Source organism: Eretmochelys imbricata, chromosome 8 (genome assembly GCF_965152235.1).
Source record: "Eretmochelys imbricata isolate rEreImb1 chromosome 8, rEreImb1.hap1, whole genome shotgun sequence".
Taxonomy (NCBI): domain Eukaryota; kingdom Metazoa; phylum Chordata; order Testudines; family Cheloniidae; genus Eretmochelys; species Eretmochelys imbricata.
In genome coordinates, this window is record NC_135579.1 from 2,246,365 (window position 1) to 2,273,483 (window position 27,119).

At 42.9% G+C, this 27,119-nt stretch overlaps 1 protein-coding gene across 1 annotated transcript in view; it reads left to right on the plus strand.

The window, feature by feature from the left end:
• Positions 1-26,533, plus strand: part of RNF145 (ring finger protein 145) — a 56,813-nt gene extending 30,280 nt beyond the window's left edge. The window contains exons 4-11 of the mRNA XM_077824527.1: positions 2,444-2,535; positions 7,827-8,062; positions 12,928-13,103; positions 18,172-18,312; positions 19,632-19,814; positions 22,174-22,321; positions 23,229-23,585; positions 24,877-26,533. Of these exons, the coding sequence (XP_077680653.1) occupies positions 2,444-2,535; positions 7,827-8,062; positions 12,928-13,103; positions 18,172-18,312; positions 19,632-19,814; positions 22,174-22,321; positions 23,229-23,585; positions 24,877-25,323 (1,780 nt within the window). The 3' untranslated portion in view covers positions 25,324-26,533. The remainder of the gene's footprint in view (positions 1-2,443; positions 2,536-7,826; positions 8,063-12,927; positions 13,104-18,171; positions 18,313-19,631; positions 19,815-22,173; positions 22,322-23,228; positions 23,586-24,876) is intronic.
• The last annotated feature ends 586 nt before the right edge of the window (positions 26,534-27,119 follow it).

Below are 27,119 nucleotides of genomic sequence, written 5' to 3' on the forward strand. Positions count from 1 at the left end.
GCCTGAAAATCTGCATTGAGCAAGCAGGGCTGTCACACGTAGAACAGATTTTTGAAGTGTTTGTTTTTACTACTTGAGATTAACTTCTGAATTCCAGAGACCTTTTGCAAATGAGAAGGTGAATTGCAGGGTGAAAGCATAACTGTTTATCAAGTCAGGATAGAGCTGGAGTATTTCTCCATGTTTAACTGGCACAAGGTTGAATCCCAGGGCATAGTTGCATTAAAGCAGTGTGAATTTGTTGGATAACTAGCAGCGAGTCACATGCACTTTCTATGTTCAAGTGAAGGGAAGGACTTTCCTCTTTCATTTGATATGGGGATATCTGTTAATAGGTTGCTTTTGCTTTAACTGGAGTGACTGCTATATTGTCCCAATATGTCCTTTTTATTTGGAGGTGCTAAATGTTCATATTCTTTCTGCAGAGGTCCACAGATCCATTACCATGAGTACTTCCGCCTGCTTGGGGGCAGAACCAGACTTGTCAGTCACTGGCAGCAGGGAATGCCCCGCATCCTGAAGTTTCCTCCAGGTTTTTTTCTGCCTCCCCAGCAGCTAGTGGCTCAGCCAGTCCTCCTCTCTGCAGAGCTTCTCCGAAGGAAATAACAAACTTTATTTCAAATGTTTAGGCTAGCAGTTTAGTTTAATCATGTATTTAGTTTCCAATTGTATCCCAGGGCTGTTTCAGATTTTTAAGAAGACTGTCCTCTCAGCTCTGCTCCTCTTCTAGGTATTTGCAGTGGCTGGCACCCCTGCAAGCTTTGGGGAGCAAGGCAGGCCATGAAAAGCCAGAGGCAAAATGAAGGGTTTGCCTACCCTGTTTCCTCCTTACTGCTTTGGAACTCAGCCAGCTCTGCGGGCAGGATGCTGTCTCCGTCACAGCCTGGTCCAGGTGATGTCACCTTAGCCAACCAGAAGGGTTGGAGAGACTGGACCTGCCCGGCAAGATGCAATGCGGACCTGACAAGATTGCCTCAGCCCCCTCCTTCCCTGGCAGGAATGGAGCCAAAGAACTGGTTCCAGGGCAAGCAGCCCATTTACCCCATCTCCGTAAAGGTGTGAAGCAGGCAGAGCATCAATATATTTTCTCTTCTCATTTGCACTGCAATGTTCCCAATCCTCATCTTTAGTGGAAGAATGCTTATATTGGACTTGTGCACGCTATCCTGTTCTTAAATAATCGAAAATGTGTGTGGGTACATATGGGTATGTGAATTTGTCCCCCTTCCCTTTAACTATACATATTCTACTGAGGGAGCAATGCAAATAAATAAATACCAAGAGTGACACAGATACGTAAATTATGTACATCACGTTATTTCAGCTGTCCATGACTTGTTTTTATGAAGCACTATGATAGACATTCAAGTGTTAATGTTAAGTATGAACGTCACCTGGTACTTAGGTTTAAAAACAAAAAAAAGAAATTAGACGAGATGGGGAGCGATGAGGGGTGGGGTTGGAGAGAGGAGTGCCTTCTAGCTATTACACAAAGAACAAAAACTGGCTGGTTTCATAGAACTTTGACCTCTGCTTTTCCTAAATGGTCTGTTGCTCTTGAATCATGGTGTCTTAAGCTGCTATCTCCTTCCATGCATACTTCAGTTGGTGGCAATGCATTCTTGTTGGTCAAGATAGGGGGTGTTTGGATTTTCATATACTAAATTGAGGAAATTAAATTTCACCACTAAAAGGAAGTGAGTTACTTGTGCAGATGATAAAAATAAGTTATTCTCTTATGTTGGAGTTCTTGAAGACAGCCACATGTGGAATATTTCATTCCAAACCAGCAATGCTGGAATACTATAGGAGGGAAGGGTCATATGATCACTGAAACAAAAATTGTTGCATTATACATAATATGTTAAAGTAGAGAAGTTCACCTTGTTGTAAAATGTTTTCTGATACCCTCCCCAGCTTGCTGGGCTGCATGTCCAAGTTAAAACTACTCAGTCACTAATTTAACTTGAGCACCATTCATTAAAATACACGTTTTGAGAGGTTTGTGTAATTTGTTAATTTAGGTTGTGATTCAGCAAGGCATTTAAGCTGGTTCCTAAATTTAAGCATGAGTAGTTCTTTTGAAGTCAAATATGATTTGACACTTCTCCATTTAAAGAGACAGGTTTTTAAAGTGGTACAAATGACCATTTAGTAAAAAGCTGACAGCGGTTTCACCAGCAAATGAATTGGAAGGACATTTTTGCTCATCCCTCCAGTTACAAAACTGCTTGACGTGGAGCTGGGAGGAGAAAAACTGATGGATAGAAAAGAAATATTTAAATTGGCATCACTGAAAAGTGAAATGGTTTCTTTCTAAAACTTTCTTGTAACTTCAGTCTGTTAAATACAGTGTGCCGCAGAGGTGCATATTATATAAAGTAAATTCCTTTCAAGCTGGTTAGAGACTTCTTAATTTTTTGTTGTTGTTGTTGTTCATTAGGGATTATGTTAAGAGTGAGTTGGAGTCGGGATATGAAGGGCCAATGTATTTAGAACCTCTCTCCATGAATCGTTTCATGACCGCCTTAATAGGTAAGTGCAGTTTAAACATCTAAGGGGTGGCAGAAATAACTACTTGTTTCTTAATTCTCTTCCTGATCTCTTCTGCATGCACCTTTTTTTAATTTCTTGGGCCTGAGTGTCTCTTACCATTACAGACATTTATAGGTTTTTAAATAGTAATAATATGTATTTTTCCATGGAGATGATTGGATCCATGCTGCCTTATGATGTAATTCTATCTTCGGGGTGGGGGGGTTCATTTACTACAACTTAACTAATAACACATTCCCTTGGGTTGCAACTTTGCTTATAAATTAAAACTCTCACGGTGCCTGGTTTCCTTAATATTAGATTGTAAAAGTTTTAGTTTCACTTGGTTTTTCATGTAACAAAACGAACCTACTAAGTTGTAGTAAAGACAGATTTTGGCATGCTAACCTGATTTGACTCCTCTTGAAGCAACAAAAACATGCTGTCAGTCACTGGAGGCTTCTATCAAAAGTGCAGAGTGGTTTTTTGTATGTACCTACAGAAGGATTTTAAATCTTTTCCATACAGGAGATTAGTGTGGCTGAAAATTTGCCCAGGAAATAGGAATTCATTTAAAACGGTTGATTTACTGAGAGTGCTGGTACAGTACATGTTGGGGTTTTTTTTACTTTTGTCTCTGGCTCCCTGGAATGTGTTGGGGGAGATCTGAGAGTCTCATCTAGGGGCAACAGGTCCCTTGGTTCAGTGTCCAAGGGCAGGAGCAGTGGAGAATGCTATGGCCTGTGTTGCCTTCAAGACTAAGTTAATAAAACCCAGCATGTTGTTAGTTGCCACCCTTACAGTTTCAGTTCCTAAAATTAATTCTCCTCCCTTCCTGTCTCGCTGATAGACTAGCTCTCTGACTCCCTGGCTCTGATTTAATTTAACAATGTAATTCAAATCTGTTTGAATTCCTCACATGGAAGGCATTGTAGAAATTCCAAGTATTACCAAGCATGTATGCACGATCGATTCTTCTGTCTTTAAAAGTGCAGAACAAAAACATTCGTTCTCAACAGCCCTGTGGGTTAGGTAAGCACTATTCCCATTATATATAGTCAGGGAAGCTGACATATCTGGAGGTTAAGAGATGTCTTCTACCATGCAGAAGTTTGTGTAGGTGGACCTACAAGGGTGCAAATAACTATTTTAAATTCTGAGTGCCAGTAATATTATTTCCCTAGTTTTGACTGAAATGCAGAGGTTAACTGAGCTTGACTTGATGGCTCGTGAGCTATTCTTTCTCAGAAGTGTTACTCATAACAGCAAAAATATGTGATTTACATATATGAAGATCCCTTTTTCTAGCACTGACTCCATGCAATTTTTCTCAAGATGAACTTTGACCAGTAAAGAACATGTTTTGGTATTAAGGTCACTGAACCCTACCACATTTCAGTGGGAGAACTTAGGAATGTTTACAGAGTGTGTTCATAGAATGGTAGGAAGTCAAAAATCTTTTAAGATAGGCCCTCTCCAATTCCTCTTGCTAAGGTTGAAGGATTTCATCACAGTAAAAGCTGTTTTATCTGGCACTTCACCGACTGGAAAGCTCTATAAACCAGCAGTTCTGATCTTCATAGAAATTCTGGTGTATAGCCCAGTTGGTGTGGGGCCAGGAGGGGGTGTGGGGTGTGGACTCTGGGAGGGAGTTTGGGGGTGGGGTTGGGGAGTGGTGGTGGGGTGCCTGATCCGGGGAGGGGGGGGCGGGGTTAACCTTAGGCATCTCCCCGCAAGCGGTGACCTGTCCCGGCTGCTCCTAGGCGGAGGTACGGCAGGCGGCTCTGCGTGCTGCCCCTACCTAGGAGCAGCCAGGATAGGTCGCCGTTTGTGGGGAGCAGCCAGAGGTGAGCACCCCCAGATCCAGCACCTTGCACCCTCTCCCATTCTCCAACCCGCTGCCCTGACCCCCCCTCCCGCACCCAAACTCCCTCCCTCTTATGTACAGAAATTCCTATAGCCCTCATGTCTGCAGTGTTTGTAAATGGGCTTTCAACAGCCATTTCTTCCTGCAGGCCTGTGGCTCAGGCTGACCATTGCTGACTGAGATTGCTAGTATATGCCTTAGTGCTGCAAGCAGTATCATTTGAGGGTTGTCTCTTGTATAAACATGACATCCTGTGAGCATGTTAGCTGGGAAAATTCCAAAGCTAAGTGGCTTTGGAAACTATGCTGCCCACAACATTAATCTTCTTAAGATGTAACCCCAATAGTGTATATCTATTTTAACCACAGTTGAAAAAAAAACCATAATGGCTTAATGTGGAAGAAAGGGAGAATTTGTCAGCATCAGCCTTTTGTGGGGAGGTGGAGGGGGGAGGGATAGCTCAGTGGGTTGAGCATTGGCCTGCTAAACCCAGGGTTGTGAGTTCAATCCTTGAGGGGGCCATTTAAGAATGTGAGGTAAAAATTGCGGATTGGTCCTGCTTTGAGCAGGGGTTGGACTAGATGACCTCCTGAGGTCCCTTCCAACCCTGTTATTCTATGATTCTATGAAAACACAGACAGTTCTCTATTAAATGATTTGGAGGAAAGGTTTACCATGTCAGCTTGCTTGCAACAAGTCTTCTATTAGCTCATGAGCTAGATGATTTAGGCTGCTAAAACTGTGCAGAGGTCTTGGGAGCAGAAAAATGTTTTTGTGCTCTGAGCTCAGGCGCACCACAGGAGACAGCCGTCCTTGTTCCCTACTTTCTCCTTCCCTGAAGAAGAGCTCTTAAATTCTGCAGGAGACAGGGTACATAAGCACTGCTTCAACACATCACTCAGCCCATGGTTTGCAACTTTCAGAATGCCAATAGACGAGTGGATTTGTTGAGGGTTATTAAGTTTGTTGGCACAGTCTGTTCTTCTGTTTTGACATTCAGAACAAGTTCCTTTCTTTTGACTAATTATATCACCTTATGTTGTCAATGGTTTTTATCACATAATACCACCTCCCCAAGATAATCTGACTGTCTTTCCAAGTTCTTTCTGTCTCTCTCTCTAGCTATCTTTAACAAACATGCTGTTGCTAGCATGGAATGGGGAGTACCTTTTCATCAAAAGTCCCGTCAGAGATCTTTTCATATCCTCTCTGAAGGGGTAGACAAATGACACGACACTGATTTGAGAGAGCAGATCAGAGCCGTGAGATAAAGTAGTTGGTTTATTTAATTTGGTGACATACAGCCTCCCTCCTGCGACAAGTAATTTTCAGTCAGTGCTTAGATTCCAAAGGTGGAAGAGGAGACTGCTGGGTATTCTCAGGGAGTTAGCATAACATTGACTTGCTACACATTTGGCATGTTGATTAGTAAGGGAACGTGGTCGCACTACTTTCTGTCAGATGAAACTTAGATCTGTGGTCCTGCTCTTCAGAATCAAGAGAGATCCAGTGACGTTCTTTATAAGAGAAGTATAAGGCTATGTCTACACTACAGACCTTACAGCAGCACAGTTGTACCGCTGCAGCTGCGCTCCTGCAAGGTCTCCCATGTCGTCGCTCTCTCCTGTCGGCATAATTAAACCACCCCCCACGAGTAGTGGTAGCTATGTTGGTGGGAGAGTGTCCTCCACCGACATACTGCTTTCCCCACGGGCACGTCCGTTGGTAAAACTTACGTTGGTCAAGGGGGTGTTACTTCACACTCCTGACTGACCAAAGTTTTACCGACAAAAGTGCTAGTGTAGACAAAGCCCAAGGATACCAAATTGGTGCTGTGGTAAAACTTCACTTTAGATAATTACGTCATGCCTATACCCAAAAAAGATTGGTGTTAGTTTTGGTATTCTTTTGTCTATAAAGCTGGGTTGCCTTAGTTACTGTGAGTCACAGTAACTGGAGTCAATCCGACTGTACAAGCAGTTGAGTAACAGAAAATTGTTAATGCACAGTGATGTGCTGCGGGTATTTTAACCAGGGCTCCCTCAAAGATTTTCTCCCATCTGCGAACAAATTTCATGTACTGGGGACAGAGATGAGAGTGGGTGACGGGGGATGGACAGAGCAGAAAAATGATAGAGGGAGGGATTTGGGGTCTTCATTGTTTCCTTTATCCATTTAAAGGAAAATGTTCTCTCAGAACCATAGTCAAGGAAGGGAGGCAGCAGACAGGGCAAATATACTAAGTTTACTTGCTGGAAATGTGTTGTTTATGTTCCTGAGAAATATACTTTTGAGAATATAGTGCAAAGTGCAGCTTGAAAGCACAGTTGCCAACTTCTACGTGGTAAATAAGCCCCGATTTTCACAATAAGCCAAAAATCAAGCTAATTCCATTTCAAAACAAGGCCAAAACAAGCCAATCCCTAAGAATCCCAATACTCTGTGACTAGATTCCCCCTGGCGTGCAGTCTGGGACTGTGGTGGGCCTGCTGTGCTCCCCCGACTCTCTCCCCCACTTGCCCCTGCTTGCAAGGAGCCGATAAAAAAAAAAAAAAAAAAGGCTACAAGCCAAACAAGCTACAAGCCAATTAAGCCAAAAACAAGCCCAATTTCTGCATTTTTTTCCCACGGATTTGGCATGTCTGCTTGAGAGTTGTGTGCAAACCATAAAATCCTAGAAATGTAGTACTGGAAGGGACCTCAATAGATCTAGGCCAGTCCCTTGCAATGAGGCAGGACTAAGTATTCTCTAGACCAGAGGTTCTCAAACTGGGGGGCACAGAAAGTATTTGGAGGTGCGAGAGGAGCTGAGGGGGGGAGACTTGCTGTGCACATTTTACCCACAGCAATGAATAGTCCATGCCACTCTTACTTCTGTGCTCCTGCTGGGGGTGGTGCCTGCCTTCAGAGCTGGGTACCGGGCCAGCAGCCACCGCTCTCTGCTCTGCCAACAGACTGAGCGGCCGGAGAGTGGTCTCCGGATAGCCCCCCAGCCACTCCTTCTCTTCCTCCTATCTCAGGAAGAAATGACAGCACAGTTGGGCTTCAGCCGTATGTACATATGTGTGTGAAGCTAACGGGAGGGGCGAAGAGATGATTTGCCCAGTGGTCGTAGGGCTTGTTCCAAGGTCCTTCCTTTCAGCGAGCAGATAGAAGCTATACTTGGTGTGTCAGCCTTTTCTCTGATAAAACTTCTTCTTACGACACACCGTGAGATCGTATCCAGCATGCACTCTGAGGGTGATGTCGTGTGTGAGTCTCCGAAGATACAGGAAAATCCAGTTTCGTAACAGGTGTGCTGTAGTTAGCAGAACTGTCATGATAGAACTGGATACTGTTAGATGCTTTACTGGAAAGCTAAATTAAGATGTTTTTCCTGGAGGAGGTGAACAGCTTGCTATAAAATATTTTGTCATGTTTTCAGGTCAGCTGGTGGTATGCACCCTGTGCTCCTGCGTCATGAAAACCAAACAGATCTGGCTCTTTTCTGCTCACATGCTCCCTCTGCTGGCGCGGCTGTGCCTCGTCCCTCTGGAAACCATTGTCGTCATCAACAAATTTGCCATGATTTTCACTGGCTTGGAAGTGCTCTATTTTCTGGCATCAAATCTTCTAGTACCATATAATCTTGCGAAATCTGCATACCGAGAGCTTGTCCAGGTAGGCTGCAAGTGGATCATAACAGGTTCATTGGCTTCAGTTGTGGCATTACTTCACATTTTGTGGTCTGAAAAACCAGTCATTGCACAACGTTGTCCATGGCTCAGCTTTGGGAGTTAATTGTGCTTTCCTGTCATTCCATATTGTGTGTGTTTTAGCAATGTCCTCTTCCACTTTTTTAAAGTTACATTGCAAGACAGCATAGACTAGCAGTTAGAGCAATGACCTGGATTCTAATCCTGGTTGATCACTAAACTTATGCGACTTGCTTGATCTCCAGTTTGCTTAACCCATGGTTTTATTAGATGAAAACCAGGGCCTCGGTAGGATGGACATTAAAGTTGCTAAATCTGAAATAAGCCCCTCTTGGAAAGCAAACTGCACCCACAAAAACAATTGCAGTAATTCTGGTGTATATAATAATGCCCTGTGTAGAAAAGTGGTAGTTTGTAAGTATAGCTTATCTTGAGCTGGAAATGAGAGATCCAAGAAGAAACATGAAACCAAGAATAAACTATGAATAACTTACACTTCTGGAATATTAAAATACATTAACAAATTTGTACACACATAAGCATCAGTTTGGAAATTCACTCATAGCAAAGGCATCCATTTTCCCATTGATGTGTGTAACTTTCATTAATGGCAATTATGCAAGTCGGTTGAAAGAGAGACTTCAAAATTGGCTTACTGCAAATCAGAACAGACTGAAACATGGGGAAGCTTTCGGACAGTTTTAACAAGGAATTTCCTGGCTTTTGTCAGGCAGAGTAACTCTTGTCAAATTTTTCAACCAGCACCCGTGTACAAACCCCAGCTGTGCTACAAACCCCATTTGTAGCTTGATAACATGGGTTATTATACTCTTTGGCTGCAGAGAGAGGCAGGAATGAACACCAGTCCCTATGAAGTGCTCCAGTTCGGCCAGACATAAGTCCCAAGTTGCATATGTTGGCCCAGCAAAATGCAAAGTGACTGGGAATAATGAAGTTACATGTATCAAGAGGGAATGGAGAATTGACTGAGACTGCAGTTTCTATGCAGAATATGAAGATAGGCTGTCTCTCCAATGAAAACAATCCATGTCATCTCACTGTTTTTAAAAATAGGTTCTACCACACATGCGTGTAAGGCGCTCTGACCTATATGGACTTCCTTTGGAAACTCTTCAGAATTACGTGTCTGGTTCTAAACATGTTCCAAAAACTTTTGCTTGGCCCCTTGCTGAGCAGACAGTGTTTTAAAAGTGACCTGGAAAGGGAGAAAAAAAAAATAAAATTTGGCTTGCACTCTGTTTTTACTGCTGTGTTGTATATAAAGAAGCCCTAAAAGATTTCTGCAAAAAGGAATTTTCTTTTTCCCTTAATATTCTGATCTGATCTCACCCTCGAAATCTTTACGGCTTTGTCTAGGCTAACCATTTGTCCTACAAACTTCCTGTTGTTGCTACCAAATGTGGTAGAAATGGTGGGACTATTAGTGTGGATGAACATCCTGCAGCCACTGGTGTTCTCACTACTTTGTTGCCTAACTCTGCTTAGGGCAGGTCAAAATGACAGAGTGGTAAAAGCTCTACTCTGCACCAGCAACGTCCCGCAATGTAGTAGCACTAGTGGGATTGTTTTTAGTAAAATTCCCTACTGCAGACAAGGCCTATCTGAAACTTGGGAATTTTGTTTTTTCTTAACACCTATTTAACCTCAGTGCCTAACACGTTTAGTTGAAAAGATGTCTTTGTCAAAGATTCATTGCTCGTCATTTAAGTATGAAAGCTCACAAGGCAAATCTGAGAGACCTTCTCCCAAGAGTAGAAAAGACCAGACTTGAGACTCTCCACATTTCTGTGGTGGTAATACAAAATCAACAGTATAAGTCAGCAGGGTGTTTTGGGAAGATGGTCATTTCTGTACATCGCAAAGAAGAGCAAAAAAAGCCTGAAATCCAACATAGTTTTGTATGTAGCTTACCAATAAACCCCTGTTAAACCTCAAACTGACTTTAAAAGCTTAGATCAACAGCTAACACTTGAAGTGCAGTGACATCATAAATGTACTGTCAACACTTCTTTCTTCTCTGGCACTTGTGTTAAGAACACTTGAATATGTTGAGGTTGTTTTAATGCCACATGCATGCTCGAAGGAAAAGCTACTCAAGTGTTCGTTTTTGTCTATTCTCCTTACCACTTTATGGGTCATTCTAAGTGTACTAATTAGATTGGTTTTTAAAATCACTGTAAAGATTTGAAAGGTAAGTGATTTTTTTTTGGGCTGCCTCACTGACCCCCTTTGTCTTTGAAATCTGTGTTTACTAGTCAATGTAGTACTGTTTTGGCCTTAAGAAAAAATATTCTAGTATAAACTCTTCAAGGAGCATTGCTCATGCCATGTTTCTACCAGTGCCCTGTGCAAATCAAGGGCATAACTTCTCATGTGTGGCTATGGAACAATTTGGAAGGTATTAACATGCTGCTAGAATAATAAGCAGCTACAGCTGAGAATAGTAGTGTGCAATGTATGCTAGAGAGAACTGGCTGGAATTAGGAGAAATGTTAATGTCTCTGGTAATCTTTTTTTGGAAAGTGCTTCTGAGGCAAATTGCCTATGCCAGCCTCAGCAAATGGGAACAATTGTAATCGTGTTGGGCTGCATATTATGATTATAATCTGGTTTAATTGAAAGCTGGAAAAAACAAGAAAATCAGCCTTCTAATTTTATTTTTAAGGAGCTCACTAATGTGGAAATCTAGAGCCTATTCCCTACTCCAGAAACAAAAATCGTGGTGAAAAAATTGGCCCCCTTTCAGACCTGGTGTAAGTAGATGCAACTCCATTGAAGGTCAAGGAAGATGAATCTGCTTATACCAGATTGGAGTTTTGCCCTAACCTGATTTTAACATGACGTACTCATCCTTGGTCATCACTTGTGGTAGTTGCTGACTTCAGCATGAATTATTCAGTAATAACTTAATCAAGTAGTTGTGACCTCACAGTTGTTAGAGGCTTTGCAACTGTAGTAGTGCAAACAGTTGTTTGTAATACCAGTGGAAAAACTTGGGAGAAGGGGGATATTAAGACACCCAGGCCCAATGTTTAACTTCATCTTCTGAATCCAGCGGTTCAGGGGACTAAGCCCAGTGGGAGGATGGGCAAAAGCAACTTTTTGTCCTCTTATGCATCCTGGATTCTGGACTTTGGGGGCTGGTATAAGTTTAGAGCAACTTCAGGGGCTGCCTACAAGTTATAGAGCTTCCCAGAATCCCCCATGTTGCTCAGTACTATAGGCGCACCCCCTCTCTGTGTAGGGGTGCTTATGCTGGTCCCGTTCTGCTCCTGTGCCACAGGAATCTTTCGCAGGGACACTGCAGATCCTTTGTAGAGCCTGAGCAGGGGCTGCTTCTGGCCGCCAAACTAGTCGGCTGCTTGTTAGTCAGCTATGATAGACATTACATTTACAGGACCTCACTGTAATATGTTGTAACATTTGCCAGTGTTGACAGGGATCTGCAAATAATATGATTTGCCTACTCAATCTTTCACTCTAAAATACTAGTAGTTACATGCTTGTAAAGTACAAGTTTTTTATCTAATTCTCTTTTCTTTTAAAATACAAACTTACTTTTCGGCCTGAAGGCCGCATCGGGTTTCAGAAATTATATGGAGGGCTGGTTAGGGGAGGCTGTGCCTCCCCAGACAGCCAGGCGTGGCTCGGTCCCCGTTCCCTATTCTCCCTCCGCCCCCACTCCCACTTCTCGCCCCCTGACGCCCCTCCCCCCGAGACTCTTGCCCCATCCACACCCCCCACTCACTGCCACCCCATCCAACCCCTCTTCTCATTCCTGACTGCCCCTCCGGGACTTCTGCCCCATCCAACTACCCTTCTCCCTAACCACCCCAGGAACCCCTGCCCCTGACTGCCCCCCACCACCCCATCCAACCCCCCCCCGCTCCTTCATGATTGCCCCCACCCCCACCCCCCCGGGACCCCTGCCTCCATTCAACCCCCGTGTTCCCCGTCCTCTGACCGCCCTGACCCCTATCCACACCCCTGACCACCACCCCGAACTCCTCTGCCCCCTATCCAACCCCTCTGCCCCCTTACCTTGCTCCCTGGAGCACTCGTGGCTGGCAGCGCTACAGCCGCACCGCCTGGCTGGAGCCAGCCACGCACCGCGCAGCACCGAGCACCGGGTCAGGCTGGGCTCTGCAGCTGCGCTGCCCAGGAGCTCGCAGCTCCCCCGCCCAGAGCATCGCGCCGGTGATGCAGTGAGCTGAGGCTGCGGGCTAGCCTCCAGGGCCAGGAGCTCAGGGGCTGGGCAGGAGGGTCCCGCAGGCCAGATGTGGCCCCACGGGCCATAGTTTTCCCACCTCTCTCCTAGTGGGTACTCCGTAGCCATTGTGTGATTCTTGTCTTGGCTGTGAGAAACAGACATTTGATTTAAAATAAAGCCATCTGTGGAAGTATTAGTGATGAATAATTTCCCTGTCACTTTTAAGGGATTAGCCTTCCAGCTTTCTGAAAATTGCTCCATAGTCACCTAGTATTAACATTGTACAAGCAGTAGCATAAACTTTAAAAAGAATTGCTGTCCAGACTGTAAGTCACATGTTGCAAATGTGCCAATTTTTAGATATTTAGCCTCTGCTCTGACAGGTGTCTGAGGCACTTAGCACCTGCCTTTAACAAAAGGTCAAAGAAATACAAAGTCACGAATCCTTGTAACTGACCCACTTGTGCCACATGAATCTGTCTCATGGTTTGAATTGCAAATGAATTGAATGTTTGTTTGTTTTTTCTATTCTGTTATCTCTGTAAACATACAGGATGTGAACAAATACAACAAACTGGTCTTGTCTTTACCTTGCCCAGGTAGTGGAGGTGTACGGTCTCCTGGCATTGGGGATGTCTCTGTGGAACCAGCTGGTGGTCCCCGTTCTATTCATGGTGTTCTGGCTTGTCTTATTTGCTCTTCAAATCTACTCTTATTTCAGCACACGAGATCAGCCCGCCTCAAGAGAGAGGCTTCTCTTCCTCTTTCTGACAAGGTAATTAACTAGTGTCCATAATAAGCTGTTTTCTGTGCATGCATTGTTTGTATTCCTGAACTAATCTACTGTCTTCTACAGATGGAATGGTTTAAATCAGCTGTCTTCTTCTAGTCCCCAGTAAATATTTGTCCATCATGCATATTAGTTCAGTGAAGCCTTCTGCTTCACAGCAGCTCAGGAGAGAGGGGTATTAACAGAACTATGGAAAAGCTCCCAGTGAATACAAAATATAACTTAGTGATGGGCAAACCACTGTACACTCAGAGCTTCAGTTCAGCAGTTTGGTAGGGCTTCAAAAGATTTGACTCAGCAAACTCAGATATCACCAGCTGAGGCTAGCTAGCGCATTCCTCCTCTGGTACTTGTCTGTAGGATTGTGTTGAGGAATCAATATGTCTTTTGGGTCCTGGAGGCTTTATTTTCAGCTGTGATATGCAACACGTTCTGGAGTGCATTGAAATCCATGCCATAACTGAAAGTTTAGCAATGAACAACGACCATGGGGAATTCCATCCACAATGATATCAGCAGAATCAGAAATAAAGCACACATGGAAAAAAAGTATTTTCCTCAGGAAGAAGAGACTTGGGTTATCTTTCTGATGGTGATCCTAAATATCCCAGTATGCTACGCTGTTCCCCAGTTGGATTCTTCTTGGAATCTAGCTTTCAGTGTATTGGACTGGATTCTCTAACAAACTATTTCTGATGTTTGGTTTGTTCTGAAGGGTGTCTTTATTTAGCAGTCCACATTCTTATGGACCATTTCATCAGCAGAGGGACATTCTCAGTACCTTGGTGCTTGGGAACTTTTCATACCTCTTCCCTGTCTTGTTTTTGGCATTAATCTTTCTACAAGGTTTAGAGAAAGCATAGGAAACCTATTCCACCCTGTCTCCAGTCATTCCCTTACTAGATTATGATTCGCCAGTCTTTCCCTTCACCTTCTTATTGCATTTGGGACCTTGTCTATCAACTTTGTGTGGTTTAGTAGAAACATTGCCAGCATCTTCTAACTCTCTGTAAAGGTTTTGTTTTTAGAATAACCTGTTTGACACCACAGTCTCAGGATCAAGGTTCTAGAACATTCCTGTCACTTACCTTTCACATATGGCCCTGTGTCCATCACAGTACTCGAGTCTTCTGATTTCATTGTCAACTTAAAATAAACAGAGAAACTCCAGGGGTTTGATCACATTACATATTAAAATGAATAGTACCATCAGTATTGTATTGCATTACAACATTAACAGAGGTGATTAGTTTTCAGTCTCCTCCCCCCCGCCCAAAAAAAACCCCAACTATTTTACACCTCCACTGAAGTTTTAATTTTGCACAAAGTAGAATATTGACTGTACCTAACTGTACTGTAGCAGTTGCCAGGGGCGTGGACTGCATGACCTAATAGGTCTCTTCCATCTCTAATTTCTGTGATTGAGTTGAAGAAATTGCTGGGTAGATGACAGGTTTTTTGCTGCTTGTGAAGAACTGGAAAATTTGACTCTTGTCACTAGGGTCAGAAATCTGAGACCCTTGACAGCAGGAAGGTAAGGAATCTGGGGATGATGAAATGACTCTCCCTCGCAGAGAAGACCCACTAGCTCCCACATCACTGAGTCATTTAGGCTCAGAGCTCCCCACCGTGCCTGATACAGAAGCCTGTGCACTAGTGATGTGTGCAGTCTGTCTGGCCATAGGCAGAGAGCAGAGGCTTCTACAGCATGGCCCAGCAGGGGAACTTAGATTTTTCTGACACGCCTCATGCATTTGGCAAATATTGTGGCTATTGCTACATGCACAAGATCTCCAAAAGCAAAGGTTTTTAATGCCAGATTGACACACTCTGTGCAAATATCCCTGTTAATCAGCATTGGTCTTTGCAGGCATGAACCGTCAGTATTCCAGTTACCGAAATTATTTAAAGTTAAAACACAGGTTTACCTGGTGCAGTCTAAACCACTTCCTGTTCTAGTGTTTAGATTCTGGAATTGTGCCATAGAATTGAGGGGCAAGAGTGTGAATGATCATGTATCATCCATGTACATCAGGTAGAACTTGCCTGCCAGGTATCAGAATAAATCTGTATCTTCATAATAAGTGAGAGTTAAACGAAATGCCATCTCTAAAATATTACTTGCTAGACTTTCTCTGTACAGCCCAAAACATGAAAGCACCAGACTTTTTCTCTTAGACTCAATTTCATCACGCTCTGGGGATGCATTTCCTCAAGGCATCCTTCCTGGTGGGTTTTTGGCAATTGCTGTCATCTTTTACCTGCCTGGGAGCAACACACACAACCAGGAAACTTTTATGCCAGTGTTGTGGGGGCCAAAGGCGCATTGCTTTGCCATGGTAAGAAAATGCAACAGCAGCACTCTCTTTCTTCAGAAGAGAAACAAGCTCCAGTAGCAGGTTTTATCTCTGACAGCCTAACTGTTTAGGAGAGGATGTTAAAATATCATTTTGTTAGACAAGCTAAGAAAGATTCTCTAGTCAGCCAGAAGACTTCACTGTACTGCAGTCTACTTAGTAAAATGGAAAAACGTTTCTCTGCCAGAAAAGAGCAGTCTGTGCGCACGTGCCCTTTATTAGCGGTAATGAATTATTTCCTAGAGTGTACAACTCCAGAATTCAAGCAAGCGCATTCAGAGTGCATTTAATAGCAATGTTAAGCTTCCACAAATGCACAACAAACAATAACAATACACAGCCTTCATTGTATTTTTTTTTTTTGAAGATGGCAAGAATTCAAACCTTCAGGACAGTTACAAGCTCACACCTGGGGGCACATAAGGATAAATCTGAAAGCTCTCCAGTCAGTCCTTTGTTTGAGGTTTTTAAGCTCCTCTGAGTCCCTTACACAGTAAATTATCTCCGCTTCAACTTCATTAGTAAGGGTGGTAGCATGCTTGCTAGAGGGGTTGAAAGTTCTTTATTATGGAGCCTACCTGGAGGCTCAGTTATCCTGGATCAGACTTCCCCTTAACTATAGTTCCTTCATTCCTGACAAGTTTGGAAAAAAACCTGAAGTTATTCAAAAATACCTCACACAGCGGGGCCCTTAATCTTAAACATCGCACATGACCAGTACTGAGAGGGACAAACACCAGCGCAAGCACGGTTCCTGGAAGATAGTCATCCCTTACAGGGACTTCCACCTTTTTTGGCCAGTTCTTTCCTATTTGTGGTCACACCAGAGCAACATACTGGTAACTTGGAGGAGTCACTACAAGTCACATTGTACCACAATCATCGGGCATAACTCTTCTTTTCCAACCAGTTAGACAAATCTGTCTCATGTGCACATTGAGCTTTATGCTTATTGTTTTGGTACTGTAGACGTGCCCTTCTTTGCTGAGAGCTCTGGTGGTGAGGAGTGTTCTTAGAAGCCAGTGTTCCATTACGGACTCTAGGCTTTCTATATCTGTAGGCCACCTTCCGAAAGGGCTTGTATCACTCCCACTGGAGAATAGGGAGGATTTGATGAGTTATCGGGAGTACCCCTTGATTGTATGATGAATGAGACTCTTCCACATTCTCTGCTTTGGTGAGCTTTCAAAGACAGCTACCATTCATGTGCAGAGGCATAGCCAGGAAGTTAAGAAGCTTCTAGTGAGCCTCCTATTCAGCTACAAAAGGCTTTCATGCCCTATCAAATAGGGGAGGAGGGATATTTTAACTTAAAATGTTGGATTGCTGAAGAATAAGCAGAATGATCTGTAATAAAACTTGAGATGCTATATTACACAGACACTTTAAAAAGAAATGACCTGCTTTTATTGTGTTACCTCTCTGGTGCCGTATAAAACATTAAAAATGGACTAAGAGTACCAGTGCATCTATTTATCGTTTCCTTTGTTCCATCTAGTTTTTCTGACGCATGTTCTTTCTTGGAGCACTTTGCTTCTACTTGACCCAGCAGTGAATTAATCAGAATGCTGCAATGTGGCATCCTAGTAATTTCTCTGGGAACAGCCTGTTGTCCTGAAGGAACCAGGATTGCTGTTGTAGCCAAAGGTGCCAGAACGTGGCCCTGAGTTGAGTAGCTGAGGACTCCCTGGTGTTAGAGAAAGCAAGCATAGAGCAGCTCTACACCACTGCTTTCCAGCTCTGCTGACGTTGGAGGTGGGAGGATGTATAGCCATAGTAGCAGTGTGATTGATTCCCATTAAAGGCCGTTGTACTCTAGAGAAACACAGACTGCTCTAGACTGCGCTGGGCCAGGACTACAGAAAACAGGCCCCAGGATGAGTGAGCTGAAACACTCTTTTATGATTCCTCAAACTTGGCTGCACCCAGCTCTTGTTGCAGCTGAGGATTCACCTTGTGACTTCACTGTAGTAGCAAGTCAAAAGAGAAGTAGGCCTGAGAGCGAGAGCATCCTGTGTTCTCACTCAGATAATTGTTTAAAGGCCGTATGTCTCTTTGGTATAGTTTATTTGAAGTTTGTACTAGGCCTCTCTTGTGGGTCAGCAGTAGTTGAATATCAAGATCTCAGATCACTTTTCAGACCAGAATTATGAAAAACGTTACAATTTATTAGCTGTTTTAATAACCGTTTATATGAGCACTCTATAGTGACTGGCATCCTGGTAGTATTGCTGTGTGTGGGAACTAACCAATCAATCAAATTGATCTGCTGTAACTTTGCGTCATCTTGTGGTAACTGGATTGAAATGTCATTAAGTGAATTGAGTACATCACTTTTCCATGCCTGAGCTTGAGTACTCTTCTTTATTAAAGTAAAAGCAAGATAGCACCACCATGTGGGGCTGTCTTGAAGCACAATCTGAATGAGCAATGGGGAACCACATAGGCTTGCTTATCAGCTGATAGACATAACAATGCGTTTTTGTGACTGAGTAACCGGGAATCTTTGACCTTTGATGTCTGAGGAGAAAATAGTGGACTTTGCTCTCGTAATTTTGTCTCAGTAGAAGAACGTGCATGTACTTGTGGGGCTGCTCATGTTCTGTTTTTTAAGCCAATCCAGATGTGATTTCAAACCAGCTCAGACTCTTAATTGAAGAAATCTTTTTATTAATTAAACTGTGTTTTTCCCCCAGCATTGCAGAATGTTGCAGCACTCCATATTCACTCCTGGGGTTGGTGTTCACGGTCTCCTTTGTTGCTTTGGGAGTTTTGACTCTCTGCAAGTTTTACTTGCAGGGCTACCGAGCGTTCATGAATGACCCAGCTATGAACAGGTAAGTGCCTGGCAGCATATTTAGAACTACGTAGCACTGAGGTTGGCATTTGTTAATCTGAGAGTTATTTTAACCCGTTATAAATGCCTTAGTATGCATAGGAATTCTGACACGCTTCTTATTTATTAGCCCAAATACACTATTTTAAAGGGTTTGAGATGAAAATGTCTATCATGAATCTTAGAATGGCAGTCATGCAGTTCTGTAATACATACAGTGCTTCTCTTTGGGATTTTAGATTCTTTGCGGTGTCTTCATGGGGATCAGTGACTGAAGGAATCTAAAAATGTTTAGAAAAACTAAATGCTTATGTAGTTATATTTTAACTTCCTGGTTCATTTCCCCCCATGTAACTACATGTGAAACCAAACTAATCTTTTGTGGAAGATTTGCACTGGTCAGCTAAAAGTTACTGTGGTAAACTGCCGAAGAATATAGGCAACTTGTTTCTCTTGTGCTTCTCATAACTGCCTGACATAAAGTTGGGAGTTTAGTTGTGGCCCTGTGGGTTAGTATGTTAGCTTTTACCAGGAGGTCAAATGCTGGTTCAAGCCACAAGTGAAGGACTTGTTTGTACTTTGGGTTCTGAGGTGAGTCAGTGGGAATTGCAGTGAGTATAAAGTGAGGCTGCCCAGGAATGGTGCAGAAGCATTGTGGGCGTGGAGGAGAACCAGTCATGGGTAGTCCACGCTGTGCTGTAACTGCTTCAAGACAGTGCTGTCATTGTCTCTACGTCAGAAATATTAAATTCACTTTCAACTTCAAAACCACAAGAGTGAAAGAGTGACATTCAGGGGACTCTTTGTTCTAGAGTGTCTGTTAGCAACATTGGAAGTTGTGCTGTATGTCTAACTCTGAATTCATTGCTTTCAAAGTGTACCCAAGTGGTAGGACTTCAGACAGGAATGTCATTAAAGGAAAAGAGAGACAAGGCAGGTGAGGGAATATCTTACACAGAGTTCTTCAGGCCCCGACCTGAAGCTTGTCTCTCACCAATACAAGATATCGCCTCCCCCACCATGTCTCGCTAATATCCTGAGACCAACATGGCTACAGCACCACTGCATACATTAAAGAGCAAAGGTCAGCGAAGCCTCTACAAGCTACAAAGAAGTATAAGCAGTATTTTTTAAAGAAATATATCAATGTTAATTTCCTGAGGTCATACAAGGCAGAAAGAAATCTTAAAATAGAATCAGAAACAAAGGGCTAGAAAAACTGTTGATTTCATACATGCCAGACTTTTATTTTAAGATGAAGCAAAATAATTAACCCTCTGCATTTTATTTTCACTTTCTCTTCAAAACCCCAACCCAAAGGGGGATGACAGAAGGAGTCACTCTCCTGATCTTGGCCGTGCAGACTGGTTTAATCGAGCTTCAAGTTGTCCATCGGGCATTCCTGCTTAGTATTATTCTCTTCATTGTGGTAGCATCCATCCTTCAGTCCATGTTGGAGATTGCTGATCCCATTGTTCTGGCACTGGGAGCTTCAAGGGACAAGTAAGAAATGCACTTTCTAAACTGAAAGCTATTTAAAACTCTTTTTTGTAGAGGTGAGCGCACTAATGTATGGCCTGATAGCCTTGTGGGCTACCAAAAGGTAAGTTAAGGTGGTCCACATTCTTGTAGACTAAAGAATAATAAGGTTAGTATACAGACAGTTCTCATTTCTTTGCTCCTTCTCCTTATCTCCTCCCTGCTCCTCCTCCCTCCCCCCCCCCCCACACACACAATGATGTTCACCAGCACAGAGATGCTTTGCAACATGATTCCTTCTGCAGAAGGAAAGTGACTTGAGTCGCATGGTCCTAATGAAGACTCATCTGTGAGCATGTCTTACAGTCTGCACAGGATCATGTTGCTCTGCAGCCACTGGCCTCAGGAATTGTGTGGGTATTACATGACAGAAGGAAAGTCACCACCCCGCACTGAGAGACACTGAACCCTGCTCTTGGCTAAACAAAACCACAGTTCAGCATGTCACGGAAACAGCCAGTTATTTAATAGAATCATGGGGAAAAAATTCTACCAAGTTGTAATAGTCCATAGATTAACTTCAGGATCCCAGGCTTGTGGGACCGGTTGTAGGCCTGGAATGGGAGGTGTCTATGGAGAGAACCTGAGGAGTGGAAGAAGGGAGTCTTGTGGATGTTCTGATCTGCTGGGTTTTTTCCTGTTATCTTTGATTTCTTTGTGTTTCTTTAAGGAGCTTTATTTGTCTTTGGTGTTCTGGCATGAAACTGCATTTCCTATGTTAATTGCATGTCTCTCTTCCCCTTATGTAATCTGTAAGCGTTCTAAATAAAAGAGGAGGTTTATTTATATCCAGTGAGTCTGTTCGGCTCAGAGGTTGCTTGTGGTCAACACAGTCTCTGTGGCATGTTAACTCTAAATATGCTGACGAAAGGAAAGGGAGTAGAGCCAGGAGATAGTATTTGGTTCTCAAACAGATAGATAGTCACTGGTAGCAGCAAATTGTAACTGTTTGCCAGGTCCAAAGCTGAATTTGTAGGGAGTTCTGAACAAATGAGGTGGGGAAAGCCCCTCCGCCCTAACCCAGAAGGAATACAGGTATTTACAAAATTCAGTTAATTTTAGAATTTTTTTCTTCTAACCTTAGTTGCAGTCAAATTAGGGTAATTCTCCTCTCTCCTTTCTTCCCTTCTACTATCGTTTGTCAGTTTCAGTGTACCTCTTATTTCTGGAATTAAATGTGTGTAAAAAGACATCAGAGAGAGCTGCCAAGTAGCATAGCGAGTAATGACTGGAGGCACTGGAAAGATTTCCAAATGGGATGCAAGTGAAGAGATTAGGACTGTGTAGGGGAGAGATTAGTAAAAGGGGTCACGATAGGGGTCTACAAAATAGTGAAGAGCTATGCCTTATAAAAGGGAGAGGACAGCTGGCAGGACTTGCACTCTGAGACTCTGGAACTTGCTCCCCTTTGATCTGAAATAGCCTGAATTTGGTTTCTTTTGGGGAATACTGCAAGAGACACCTATCTGAAAAAGTCTTTGGAGAAGGCTGAGGGTATGCTTCCTTGATCACGGAGAGGTAGATGGCTGGGCTGTTTGGCTGAGTTCCCGTGGAACCAATTTCAGTGCTGCTGAGGCTTAACTTAATTGTACTTATTTCATGATCAAGTATGTTAAGATAACTAGAGCCTTGGAATAGATGTCTTTATTTTTAAAAATTTAAATAAATACAGTTCATCGCTTTTCATAAGAGCAAGGTGACATCCGTTAATACTGAAAGGCAACAGATTTAAAACAGATAAAAGGAAATACTTTTACACAATGTACAGTCGTCATGTGGCAGTGAGTTTCACAGGTAATTATAGAGGCTAGCAAAGAGTCTAGTAAGAGTCGAAGTATGAGATGTTTTTATGGGGAAACTTCTGCAGGTATACCAGATAGCATTTAAAATAACCTTACAAACCTTTATGCTTCAGAGCATGGACTGCCTGGAGCAGATTATTCCATAATTGTTCTAATGGGATTTCCTGGATTTTCATCTGAAGCATTTGGTATCAGCCTCTGTCAGAGACCAGAGACAATTAGTTTAACCACTGACCTGATCCGCTGTGGCAGTACCTATGTAACTTATTTGTAGTCTTTAATTTTTGCCTTTGTCTCACTGAGGATGTAGCCTTTCCATTTTGTGCTGAGAAAGGCACAGGGAAGAAAGAACTGAACTTCCATCAGAATAACTTCTGTTTGTACTGCGAATTAGACCGTACTTGAGGAAATTAAGAATTCCTTTTCGTAAAGTAAAAGCCTTCCGTAGATACATAAGCCACTGTCCTCTCAGTGAGAGGATGCCAGTTGTCTGAATCCCAACCATTGCATTGTTTCTGCAGGAGCCTGTGGAAGCATTTCCGTGCAGTCAGCCTGTGCTTGTTCTTGCTAGTGTTCCCAGCATACATGGCCTACATGATTTGTCAGTTTTTCCACATGGATTTTTGGCTGCTGATCATTATCTCTAGCAGTATTCTAACCTCCCTCCAGGTAAGGCACACTAGCCTCATGGTAGTCATTTATTTTTTTCTCTCCCTAAGGTAACGGGATATGATCAGAACAGTGACGGGGGGAGTTTTAGAGTGCAGAAGCTGGGATGTAAAATCTTTTATTTATCTCTTCCTGCGGCTAGAGTACTCTAGTGCTGGGCTGAGAACACAAGGAACTAAAATATTTATTGTAAATAATGCTGTAGGATTGGAAGGGCATGTTGGTTACAATAATAAGCTTCCAAACTGCACATAGATTGCATCATTGTAGGAGACTTCCATGACAGAGGTGATCTGAAAATATATTGGTGTCCAAACATGTATACATACGTACTTTCCTGTGTGGGGGGATGTATCCTCATTTTCATTTTTTAATTCACTATTTAAAAAATAGCTCTTGGAAGCTTGTCATGTGATGTCTTTGTGTGTCTAGTCACTATCCATGTCTCTAAGGGCTTGTCTACATGGCACGGCACTGTGCACAAGAGAAGTGTGATTTCTAAAGTGCACCAGCATGTCCCACGCTGACTGGCCCATGTGTAGACCCTTCTGGCATGAACTAAAAGTTCCCTAGTGCACATTAACGTAGTGCTGTTTCAAAGAGTGTTCACACCAATAGGCCTGTGCGCGTTAGAAATCACACCTCTCTAATATGCATTTTCTGCATGGACAAGCCCTAACTATAGCCTTGATTCAGCAAAGCACTTAAGCATGGGTTTCCCTGGAATTTAAGCAGAAGCTTCATGCTTTGTGAGTAGGGATGGATTTAGGTTCTACTTGAAGTTAAGCAAGTAGTTGGCTGATTTGGGGTTTATATGCTTCCAGATGAGGGAGGCCCTGTGTGTACTGAACTCTACTTACCCTGGGGACCTGAATGCTGAAACCATGTCATTCTATCCTCTTTTCAGGTGCTTGGAACACTTTTCATTTATGTGTTGTTTATGGTTGAGGAGTTCAGGAAAGAGCCAGTAGAAAATATGGACGATGTAATTTACTATGTAAACGGCACATACCGGCTGCTGGAATTCCTCGTGGCTCTCTGCGTCGTGGCATACGGCGTCTCAGAGACTATCTTTGGAGAATGGACTGTGATGGGCTCAATGATAATCTTCATCCACTCCTATTACAATGTGTGGCTCCGGGCCCAGCTGGGATGGAAAAGTTTTCTTCTCCGCAGGGATGCTGTGAATAAGATCAAATCGCTGCCCATTGCCACAGAGGAGCAGCTGGAGCAACACAATGATATCTGTGCCATCTGCTACCAGGTTTGCAATTCAAGTAGTAGAACTGTAGGGGAGTGACTCTTATTAACATACCTTTGGATGGTCTGGAGTTAGTCTCCGGTGCTGTAACGAGTGCAGTGACTTTGGTTGTGTTTCAGTTGCAATCCCCACAGAGTTCTGCTGTGTGTAATTTGGCTTAGTGCAGAATTGGAGGGAGTCCTTGCATTGGAAACCTAGAACAAACTAACATGGAAATTAAGGAATTTAAATAGACCAGAATAGCTTTTTCTCATTTGTTTTTTGCTTTTTTTAAAATCAGTTTTCAGATTTAACTAAAGCAAGTGTCATACTCTTGAACGTATCTGAGGTTCTGAAGCATTTCCAGTGAGTATGGGCCAAGCTAGTCTCTCTAGTAGAAGCAAACAATGACTTTTTTTTTTCAATTGGGGAGATTTCTCTTACGGCTTCCTGTAAGGTTGTATGTACACCGCTAGCCAATGTATCGTACGGTTTCGTAGAAACAATTCAGTCTCCATGGATTGTTAATTCCCACTCTTGCTTAATTTAAAACACTGGTTATAAAAGAAAAATAAACCTAATTACTGTAAGGGGAAGGATTTAACATAAGCCAACAGAAGTAAGGAAATTAGAAGTTAACACTGGAAGCCATTACCTTTACCACACTTTGTGCTTTGGAAAAAAGAAAAAAATACAGATGTGCTTCTTTCCTCCCTGGGAAATCATGTTTGTTGTGAATGGAAGTGAGAGAGTAACCCTGATTTTATTAAGATTGGATGGGCTCCAAACTTGGTTTCAGTTATCTGAAATGTTTGTTTAAAACAAAAGCTTGCTTAGTATTTGAGTAAAAATCCCTGGTCTCACCTCAGTGCCTTAGGTCCAGGCACTTCATTTCTACTCTGCTGCTCTCACACCATGGTGGTTACAAGTGGACTATTGGGTTTGTCTTTCCACCCAGTACTCTGTAACCCAGACCCTACAACTACTTCCACAAAGCGTTGTAAATAACAGTTCCTTTGTGCTTGCTTTTAATCTGTATGGGGCTAACTTCCATGGGGTTGCAATTGTTTTGTCATCAGCCTCATGAGGCTGGGTACCTGAGTTCTATCACTTTTTTTCCTCTAGAAACTTACTGGTCTTGTGCCTGTTGAAAGTTATGTGGAGGTTTGTGTGTATGTAGAAAAATCATTACACGTCTTGCCTTAGAATTTTCATCTCACAGAGTAAACTTGAGGTCAGGTGGAGTATGTAGGGTAGTTCTGGGAGGACAAGGTGTTTGGCTGTTGTGTGACATCTTGATGTTTATTATTTTCAGGACATGAAATCTGCTGTGATCACACCATGCAGCCATTTCTTTCATTCTGGTTGTCTTAAGAAGTGGCTGTATGTGCAAGAGACCTGTCCTTTGTGCCACTGTCAACTTAAAAACCCCTCGCAGCCACCAGGACTGGCACCAGAGCCAGCTCCACAGCCAAACCCTGGAGCAGAGCAAAATACTGGTCATCAAGAAGCAACTGAACATCTTGGTGTTGAACACCAGGAGGAGAGAAATCTAAAAGAGAGCCCTAGTGATCGTAACGGACAGGTGGCTGAAGGGCCAGATCACCAGGAGCACTCTCAGGATGCCAAGAATGATTCTCAGAATCTGGATTGTGACACGTGTCTGTTTGAAGCCAGCCAGGGGGAGATTATTGCGGAGGAACCGATTGGAGGCCAGGAGGAGGTTCTCACTCAGGACCCGAGACTTTCTATCCAGTTCTGAAGTGGCAGAAGATGATGTAGGAACAGACCCATGTCAGAGACCCGTGCCTGACTCAGCAGAGCGAACTTACCCTTCCACAATTGTGAAAAAGTTTAGCAATTAATGCTGGTCGAAATGTAAAATCCCATGCTGATTTTTGTGGGCTGCCTGGTAGAGGCAATTCCAAGGCGATTCAACAGAAATGACTTCAGAAACTGCTTCTGAACTGCAAGGGAGGGAGAAACTGGAAACAAATGACATGGACGTAGAGTATTTTCAGGGGGCGGGTGAAGGGGAAGGAGGAGAAGTAGGGGGGTGTGAGGTGCGAAAGAAACACAACCATTAACTTGTGTTTGGGGTGGGGAGGAAGAATCACACTGAACCATGTCCCAGGGTACCAGTGAGAGATGCTCGAATGCTTTGGCCTGTTTTTCTGCATTGACTGGAGCGCAGCCATGATTACTGACAAAATTTTGTACAGCACTGAAGCCAAAATCAAAGATGTAACAGCATTGATTGTATTGGAAGATGGAAGCACTCTAATACATTGCGTGTATGCATTGGGTATTTTTGGTGGGCAATTACATTTGCATTCATGTAATCTATAGTGACTCCTGACTTTTATGATGGAGTCTTCAATATTTTGATGTATATGAAACTTTTGTTAATATATTATGCACAGTATGGGCCATGTGAAGTAAACTAAAGCTCTAATGAACACTTTGCCCTTCACTGCAAAGTGCAGGAGAGAGTGGGATGAGTTTTAGGGCACAGATAGCGGCCTTGCAATACTGTTTGATCCTGTGTAATGTTTAATTCTTGCAGCTGAATTGAAACAGTGTTAAACTCTGGCAATATTTGCACTTTGGGAATGAGTACAGAAACATGTATGATCAAACGCCGCAAATGCCACTTTTAAAGCTGTTAATAGAATTTGCACCTTTATTCTTTGACACGCATGTGTCCATACTTAAATTTTTACATTCATCACGGCTTCAGATAGAACTAGGGATGGGAGGGGGGAGTTGGGGGCAGGAAATTTTTTATGTGAATTTTGATATGAAAAGAAACTAGTCACTTATTTATACAATAGGCTTGGCTCTGAAGTGTTTTTTTCAAAATTGGTATTCTTAACGTGAAATGTGATATGATTTTATTTTTAGTAGTAAATTTGGATGTAGACGAACAGACATAGCTGAATGTCTTAATAAATTACATTTGAAGATTTTTATATTTGGTGATGTGATTCTTAAGCAGAAGGTGGTACCTGAATTATATGTGCATGCAGACTGACTGCATTCCCCTCTGAGCTCAGCAGATCTGATACTCACTCCCACATGTGTTACAGTGCTGTTCTAGCCAAAGACCATCCTAGTTGTTAAAACCTGTCATTGCCACCAGTGCCTTAACCTAGAGGAGCAACTACAAAACGGTATGTTTTGTTCTCTCTGCCCCCCCAGCCTAAGCATGCTGCTTCCCACAGTGCTGCTGGGCTACTGGTCCCCACAGCAAATACCTCGACCTGGGCTCTCACCTGAGAGTTGAAAATATCAATGGCAAGAGCCTGCTTCAGTGTCTTCCGTTTTTAATGTACTGCCATGTCTCCTTAGTGTGTGACGGTAACATTTGCCATATGCTTCTTTGATCATTGTGACTCACGGGCTTATTAATTAAGTAGAATTCAGTGGAAAAATAGGGAGAAACTTTCACTGATTTGTCACTTTTAAAATTCTTTCTTCATCAGTATAGTGTGTCAGTGGCAGACAGTCAAACTCTCCTTCATCCTTGTTTTCCGTGATAGCCTGACCTCTCCCAAA